The 8,596-nt window shown below is 35.7% G+C and overlaps 2 protein-coding genes across 2 annotated transcripts; one reads left to right on the top strand and one right to left on the bottom strand.

Moving 5' to 3' along the window:
* Positions 1–469: 469 nt before the first annotated feature.
* On the top strand, positions 470–4,089 carry CCD8 (carotenoid cleavage dioxygenase 8). The gene is made up of 6 exons (XM_086636688.1): positions 470–809; positions 1,643–2,386; positions 2,524–2,717; positions 3,064–3,253; positions 3,497–3,599; positions 3,697–4,089. Exons 1-6 carry the CDS (start codon positions 516–518, stop codon positions 3,840–3,842), a joined length of 1,671 nt encoding a protein of 556 aa, XP_086492814.1. The 5' UTR covers positions 470–515; the 3' UTR covers positions 3,843–4,089.
* Positions 4,090–4,937: 848 nt separating this feature from the next.
* LOC147543881 (uncharacterized) lies at positions 4,938–8,151 on the bottom strand. Its single transcript, XM_086632138.1, has 4 exons — positions 7,742–8,151; positions 7,376–7,498; positions 6,478–6,548; positions 4,938–5,814 (listed from the first exon to the last, which is right to left on the bottom strand). Exons 1-4 carry the CDS (start codon positions 7,937–7,939, stop codon positions 5,211–5,213), a joined length of 996 nt encoding a protein of 331 aa, XP_086488264.1. The 5' UTR covers positions 7,940–8,151; the 3' UTR covers positions 4,938–5,210.
* Positions 8,152–8,596: the final 445 nt, after the last annotated feature.

The raw sequence follows: 8,596 nt of genomic DNA on the forward strand, positions 1-8,596 counted from the left end.
CCAACGGCCATATTTGGGGTGGATCCACCCCACTTTATTTTTTATTTTTTAATTTTTTTAATTTTATTTTTAAACTAAATTTTTTTCTAATATTCTTATTATTTTAAATACTACTTTTTTAAGTATTTTTCTCTAATTTTTATTTTTTTATTTTTTTTGTGTTTATCTTTTTGAAATTATCTCTCTCGAATAATATCACATTTTAATTCATAGTCGAAATCTAATAATTCATAGTCGAAATTTAAAATCAAAATTTCGCACACATACTTCGCACACGTATAATATATTGATTTGGGAGCCCCGGTTGGGAGCCTGACGTTGGAATTGAGAAAAGCCCCGGGGCTCCCAAAATTCAGGGGCTCCCAAAATTGGGAGCCCGAGCCCCACATTGGAGTTGCCCTTAATATAATATTTTTTGGAAACCACTTAATATAAATTTGTAACCATCCCCTCCCCTTAAATTATGCAAACGTTTCACTCTTTTCACCATAATTCTCTCCCCAATATCACCTTTCATGGCTTCCTCAACTCTTACCCCTACCGGAAATAACGTTTTCTCGACGACTTTCACAAATTTTGTCCGATTTAAAGGCGGGTTTTCGTCAAAAGTGGTTCTTTTCCACAAAAAGAGTATCATTAGAGGCTTAAAAACTGCTAGTGTTTCCAATAGACAGCCTTCGATCACTACTACCACGCCTCCGGCTATTGAACCAAATGGTCATGATGGGAAGTTAGCAGCATGGACAAGCATCCGGCAAGAAAGGTGGGAGGGAGAACTCGTGGTTGAGGGTGAAATTCCGTTATGGCTGGTATTTTATCTGATAATCCTTTTTTCAATTATTCCTTAATTTTTGACAAATTTATGTGTAAATCTCAAAAAAAAAAAATATATATATATTTGTAACTAACATATTATTACTTTTGTAGAAAACACAAAGCAAATATACGTTTATATCATATTAAAGTAGGGCCCGAGGGGACTGTCTGTTCTAATTGTTAGTAATTTTTTACCATCACAATACCCTATGTGAAACCTATACTTTTGCCATCTACTTCTACTTTATTTATACTCAAGTTAAATAAATTTCGGATATACACTTCCATGAGATTGAATCTGAGACTTTCCGGTCGCGGAATGAGTATCCAACCATTACGTGACTACACCAAGAGGTGGTAGACTTAACCTAAATTTTTACCACCATAGTAAGACTATTTCTCATGTTAGTACATTATGAAGAGAACATCACGCCAACAACCCTTGATTGGAGTGGTAATAGGTATAGTCTTTCAGTCAAGAGTTCGAGACACGCTGACCATTCAAAAAAAAACATTACGTAAAATATCATTCTCATCGTAACAAAAAATCTAAAACATATGCAACAAAAGAAAAACAAAAAATCAAATAAATCAATACCCTTGGATACACCATCTTTGTATCATTCTTAAACATTGTTAATCATTCATAAAGAGTAATTAGTTTGCATAATTAAATATGTATCATCTATATAATTTTTATTGAGTTCAACAAAAAAAAATATTATTGAATTATTGTTCAAATTTTTATTTTTAATTCAGTTTTTAAAAGAATTTTATTTTATTAAGTATATATATAGAAGATTTGATTTATTAAATTTTCATGCAGAGTGGAACATATCTTAGAAACGGTCCTGGCCTATGGAACATAGAGGACTACAATTTCAGGCACCTCTTCGACGGCTACGCCACACTCGTCCGTCTTCACTTTCATAACGGTCAAGTAACGGCTGGCCACCGCCAAATCGAATCCGATGCTTATAAAGCTGCAAAAACAAATGGAAAATTATGTTACCGTGAATTTTCCGAAGTTCCAAAACAAGATAATTTCTTATCATATATAGGCGAACTTGCCGGCCTATTTTCTGGCACGTCGTTGACTGATAATGCAAACACCGGTGTCGTAAAATTAGCTGACGGCCGTGTCATTTGCTTAACAGAGACGATAAAAGGATCAATTGTGATTAACCCGGATACGTTAGACACGGTTGGGAAGTTTGAGTATACCGATTCATGGGGTGGGTTGATTCACTCGGCTCACCCGATTGTAACCGATTCAGAGTTCTTGACTTTGTTGCCTGATTTGGTACGACCGGGTTATGTTGTGGTTAGAATGGAACCGGGTTCAAATGAGAGAAAAGTGATTGGTAGGGTTGAGTGTAGAGGTGGGCCATCACCTGGGTGGGTCCACTCTTTTCCTGTGACCGACCATTATATTATTATCCCGGAAATGCCCTTGAGATATAGTGCACAAAATCTATTGAAGGCTGAGCCTACACCACTTTACAAGTTTGGATGGCACCCGGAATCCAAAGCTTATATGCATGTTATGTGTAAAGCTAGTGGTATAATAGTAAGTTACTTCATCGTCGAACTCGTAACAATTGGGTTAAAAGTTCTTGAGTTTGTTTTTCCTATTCTAACGGTAGACAGAACTACTAACAATTTATTGACTTTGTTTAAACGTTTGTGTGTTTTTCGTGTACAAAGGTAGCGAGCGTGGAAGTTCCATTATTCGTGACATTTCATTTTATAAATGCGTATGAAGAGAAAGATGAAGATGGTAGGGTGATATCAATCATAGCTGATTGTTGTGAACATAATGCAAATACTTCTATCTTAGACAAACTTAAGCTAGAGAATCTCCGGTCATATGCTGGTGAAGATGTCTTACCTGATGCTAAGTAAGAATTTAATCAATCTTTAACAATTTCTTATGTTTTAATAATAATGGAGAACAGGAGTGCTAAATAGTCCAACAAAAGCAGACCGCTACAGGCCGAGTGTTAAAGTGTCGTCCTGCCATAGGTCAAGCCATGTAGGGGGGAAATAACTTGACCAATGGTAGGACGGCAAGTCAGCGCTCAACCCTCGTCGCTTTATTTTGTCGGGCCACCGCCATATAGCATTTTCATATGGAGAATAACCAACTATGATATGTAAAACCTAAACTAATAGCCAAACATTTGAAGTTTTGAACTACCACTCAGAGATGATAAAGTTGATATTAAATAGTGTGAAATTTGACAGAGTTGGAAGGTTCACAATTCCTTTGGATGGAAGGGCAAAAGGGGAGCTAGTGGCAGCACTTGACCCAAACCACCATGGGAGAGGGATGGACATGTGCAGTATCAACCCTGCCTACTTGGGCAAGAAATATAGATATGCTTATGCTTGTGGGGCTCAACGTCCATGCAATTTCCCCAACACCATCACTAAAGTAAGCTCTTCTCTAATATTGATGATGCATTATGTTTATGTTTTGGTCATAGACCCATAATATTAGTTTTTTCACCAAGAACTGCAGTTAGTTCACACTTAAAGAGACCCTTAGATGTGCCAGTGGCATTGCTACTATAGAACTAGAACCCTAGTTTCTAAAGGGTTTTCGTTGTGAGCAGTGAAATATCTTAGTCGAAGGCGACCCTTTTATGTGCTAAAAACGTTTTGGCTTGTGTTGTAGATTGATTTGATAAATAAAACAGCAAAAAGTTGGTATGACAAGGGCGCCATTCCTTCCGAGCCTTATTTCGTAGGAAGGCCAGGTGCTACTGAGGAAGATGACGGTGAGTCAACACGGATCAAATATACTTCATATTTATTCCCGTTTTTCGGTTTTGACTTTCAGTTTACTTATTATTTTTAAATGGTCCTTTTCTGCAGGTGTTGTGATTTCTATGATAAGTGACAAAAATGGTGAAGGGTATGCACTGTTGTTGGATGGGTCAAGCTTCAAAGAAATAGCTAGAGCAAAGTTTCCCTATGGTCTTCCATATGGATTACATGGGTGCTGGGTCCCCAAATCTTAGATCAAATCAGGACGTTTCGTTAATCAACCAATCCATTGGATTATAATAGTTTAACATTATAAGAATCCGATGATAAACGATATCAAGTGGTGGATTACCGAAAGCATATATATAAGGGTGTAATATTATCATAGGCTAGTTAGTGGCTTTATTTGTATACATACATGGTTAATATATGAAGATTGTCATATTGTTTGTAACTTTATTACTCTTTCACAAGACGGGAACGGTTACAATCCTTTTAACAGTACGTGTCTTCAAATGTCAACGTGTTCTATCTAATGTCAATATAGTAATCGTTAAAGGAATAGTAGCAGCGAGAGCTCTCTGGTGATGTTTGTTATTTCACATTGTTTAAATCTGACTTGTCTGGATCTGAATCATCTGATTTAAATAGATCCAAAATCCGCGAGAAAATAGAACACAGGCAAATTAGGCGTCGCGAGGTGAATAAAAGAAACCATCTGAAATTTGAGTCAAGTCAATTTAGACCTCGAGTCACAAGACAAAAAGCAACTACTACCTAAACCAGTCCCATGGGGCAATACCTCTGCAAAGAAGAAGCACATCCGTTTTACTCAGACTTGGGATGAAGACTTCTCTTTGGGAGTTTTAACCCTAGGTTGATTCCACTAACCCAACATCGGACGACGTGATAAAGTCACGGAAGGTCTTCGAAGAGGAAAATGAAGTACTACTAGGAGACCTGCTGCCTGCTAACATAGCGGCCGCAAAAATCAAATTCGTGCTAATACTTCTGTGCCCGAATCTTGATCTGCAAACACTAGTACTTCTAAACATTCCGACAGTATTTCTAGCTCAATATAATAGCTCAGCAACGAACTCAAGGCTCATCAACAAACTGGTATGGCTGTGGTGTAGTTTGTCCACTACCCTCAGTTTGTATTCCAAATTAGCCACTGGAAAGTTTATCTGGCTGCTAACTTTGAATCTCCAGATAAGCCAGAATGGGAACTTTGATCATCACGAAAAAGAATGGTCATAAGAACCGAAGTTTAATCTATAACATCAAAAAATGTAAGCGCTGCGAAGTTGGGAGAGAGTATAACCACCTCATGTATATCTACCAAACCATTCCGCAAACTCAATTCTCATACAATTCTAGACGACTAAACTAAATACAAGATTCTCTGTTTATTAGCGAAAAAAACGAAATACAGAAAGCATCTTCATCAAACAAATGGTTCAGACAGATATAGTTTTATTCTAGCACTTAAAAAAATCAGTATCTAAGTTAATAATCAACAAATTAAAGTTTTTATTTGCCTTTCGCAATCCATCTACTCCAGCAATTGGACTGAAGAATCATCATCAATGCAACAAGAAGAAGGGGTATGAATTTGTCTTTTATGCTTTTACCTTCTTCAGCTTCACAATGAAGTCGTTGTCATCATCATCGTCAAGGACTCTTTTGTTGGATCTTATGTCTACACTTTTTGAGACATTCTGCTTCAGCGAACTTTCTGGTCTTTCTAGGTTCCTGGGTTTTCCATCTATAGTTTTCGAAGCCTGTTTTTGTGAGCTTTCTAATCTTTCTGGGTTTCTTGGTTTGACATCTGCAGATTTCGAAGCCTGTTTTTGTGAGCTTTCTAATCTTTCTAGGTTTCTTGGTTTGACATCTGCAGATTTCGGAGCCTGTTTTTGTGAGCTTTCTGGGTTCCTTGGTTTTACATCTACAGTTTTTGAGGGCTGTTTTTGTGAGCTTTCAGATCTTTCGGGGTTCCTGGGTTTTATCTCAACATTTTTTGAAGGTTGGGGCTTTTGTGAGCTTTCTACTCTTTCCGGTTTCTTGGGTTTTATGTCTACATTCTTTGAAGGTTGGGGCTTTTGTGAGGTTTCTGGTTTACGAGGCTTGATTGGAATACCCATCCTTATTTGTTGCTGTCGTTTTTGCTTCCTAGCAAATGCTTTTTTTGCCTTTTCAGGAGATAACAATCCATGTTCCATCATCCTACAAAGGAGAAACTAGTGACATAAGTATTTTACTTAAACAGGTTATATATAAATCATAAAATATAATTGGTATTTTCGGTCTTGTTTTCGCATGAAATAGAAACAATCTTAGCACCAAAACGTAGTACAAGTGAGTCAAAAACCAACATGAACAGGTAAAGGCAAAAAGCAAGCTGAATATATAAAGATTCACCGAATAGGATCCAAGTTATAAAACACGCAGGCGAACTCACACGTAGCGGTATTCAATAACTTATACGAGATAATAATTACAATTTATAGATAGTAACTTCGAGTGTCTAATGAGTTGAAAGTAGCAATTCTACGTCGTAATGATAATCCTGTAAAAATGGACTAGATTTATAATCCGGGAGGTCATGACTTTGGTGTTCGAATAGAGAATGCATTGGATAACTCATTATAATACTACTGTTTTCGACTGTCGTAATTGAATTACTATAACACTCAAGATCTTATTTTAGTTATTTAAGATATACTAAAATTACTGCACACATCGTCGATAAGAAAAACGACGCACAAGCTTCTTACCTTTTTAGCACCAAAGTTGTATAATGAAGTAAAACAAGAATATCAGTACTTTAACTAAATATAACATGTTTCAGAACAACAAGTTCATAAGTGTAAGAAAAATCAAACTCACCAAAACTCTGCCATTTCACTTGATGGTATCTGTTTCGACAACGATTCGTAAAATATCCTTAGAGGTTCCCTCTGTCAAGAAAACACCACAAATACTATTAAGATACATATATAACACATGACGGATCGAGATACGAGATCCAACGATCAAAAAAAGTCTGATATTGATAGATATTTGAAGATCTAAAAGAGAGTTTCATATATTTAACATATTTCTTGTAATCATCTAATTTTATTATTAGATACATACTATCTTGTTTCCTAGATTAACTAGGAATACTAGGAAACCCTAATTCACTCTATAAATATGAGTTGCATCGTAGAGTTTTTACTCATTCAATTATGCTCAACGAGAATCAAACCCACAATTGTGGTGAGTACGTAGTAATAAATCCATTATTGGTTTCTCTATGGATGTAGGTCTAGATTGTGCAGGGAATCTTCGACTAAACGACGTTAAATTATCGTGTCGACAATCTCAATTTATCTATCTGATTACCACATAATCGTGAATTTAACATATACAAATATTAGAAACTGGAGGGTCATTCCTGTCACGATCCAAAACCATTTCAAAAACCGCAATCTACACAATGTGTTCTTCTTTTTGTGTCCGATACTCAGTATCAGACACTTTGATACTCTTGCCCAACACTTGCAGTCACTTCATGTGAGTAAAATGTGAGATATTGTATCTACTTTAACAAAATCGTGCTCCAGATCGATATTTAGATGGAAACTAGTTTTCGGTTCAACAAGAAATTGAGTGCTAATTTTCTCAATCAGATCCAAAAATGGGATTTACCCATCAACATAATAGTAGTTGTTAATTTCAATGAATAAGTAGAATGAATTGACCAAAAAAAAAAAGAAAAATAAACCAATATAGATCTAAAAACCTCTTCAGGAGGATCACTCTTTTGACCAGGTAAAGTGTAAACCCTCTTCACTGATTTCACTCTAACACCAGTAGTTTTAGTAACAGTTTTTGATGAGCTTAATGTTGTTGATTTCCCTTTTACCTGAATTCGATCAAAACAAAAACATACCCACAATTACTAAACCATTTTAAACAAATATCTAGCTAAATTTTGATGAAATAACATATGAATGATCCAAAGTTACTAAAAAGTAGAGAATAAATTGAAACCCAGATCTTAATTTTTTCAGAACAAAGATGGAAGAGGGATATAGGTAGATTACCCAGATGGCAAAATTTAAAGAAATCAAGAAGTTCAAAAAAGTAGAATTGAGAGATTGGGTACCTCAGATTTGGTAATAGTAGTGACAGATTTCTGCTTTAAATCAACAATCTTTTTGGTTGACAATGAATTTTCAATCTTCTTCTTGTTAATTGGAATTGGAAGTGAAGAGGAGGATGGTTTCACCTTTGGAGAAGAAACATTTAGGTTAGTGGTTGACTTCATCTTATTCATTGAATTTGCTCTGTTTTCCGTAGCCATGGCTTCTCCTTAATCCTCTCTCACTCTCTCTCTCTCTCTCTCTAAAACTATCTCTCCCAGTGTGATGGTGTGCTGAACTTTCTTTTTGTTTTCAGGACGTGGATTTAGAGAATCTAGTAATTTGGGAGTAGTTGCCGGTTTCTTATGCCCGGTTTTACAATTAACTATATTTAGAAAGTCTTGCTTAATCTAGAAAAAAAAAATGTGATGTCAAATGGTTTCGAGTGATGAGTCCACCTATTTCCAAAAAAAAAAAGTTAGAATAAATGTGAGTCTTTTTTTTGACTAACACTACCATTTTATTCTGATTTACATTATAGGTATAAATATAGAGAAACCCCCTATTGAAAAGTAGAGAGATTTTTAGGGAGATTGTCACAAAAACTTTCTTTTGACAGACTAAACTAAAACCTTCATAAACATGTGATTTGAAGATTGCGTCAAAGAAAAACGTGGATGCATAAAAAAATGTACGAAAAATTCCGTTAAGGATCTTTTGGTACAAATTTGTATCTTCTGTTGGTAGTTGTGTTAGCTGAGATCTGTGCTCAAGGAGTTCTTAAACGATATTCATAGGTGTCTTGGTGTTTATGAAGCGTTTTTGTTTTTAGATCTAGAATATTTTCGATTTCGGTATTTATTTATTTTTCTTGAAAG

Source organism: Eschscholzia californica, unplaced genomic scaffold (genome assembly GCF_041429995.1).
Source record: "Eschscholzia californica isolate CP2 unplaced genomic scaffold, dmEscCali1.0.p SCAF_4, whole genome shotgun sequence".
Classification (NCBI taxonomy): domain Eukaryota; kingdom Viridiplantae; phylum Streptophyta; class Magnoliopsida; order Ranunculales; family Papaveraceae; genus Eschscholzia; species Eschscholzia californica.

Bases quoted from the DNA above. Each gene is read 5' to 3' on its own strand.
- CCD8 (XM_086636688.1), top strand. From the start codon at position 516: ATGGCTTCCTCAACTCTTACCCCTACCGGAAATAACGTTTTCTCGACG. The intron at 2,387-2,523 runs GTAAGTTACTTC...TCGTGTACAAAG, and splicing joins GTAAAGCTAGTGGTATAATA to GTAGCGAGCGTGGAAGTTCC. The intron at 3,254-3,496 runs GTAAGCTCTTCT...CTTGTGTTGTAG, and splicing joins TCCCCAACACCATCACTAAA to ATTGATTTGATAAATAAAAC.
- LOC147543881 (XM_086632138.1), bottom strand. From the start codon at position 7,939: ATGGCTACGGAAAACAGAGCAAATTCAATGAATAAGATGAAGTCAACC. The intron at 7,499-7,741 runs GTACCCAATCTC...GATCGAATTCAG, and splicing joins CTACTATTACCAAATCTGAG to GTAAAAGGGAAATCAACAAC. The intron at 5,815-6,477 runs GTGAGTTTGATT...TCTCCTTTGTAG, and splicing joins AGTGAAATGGCAGAGTTTTG to GATGATGGAACATGGATTGT.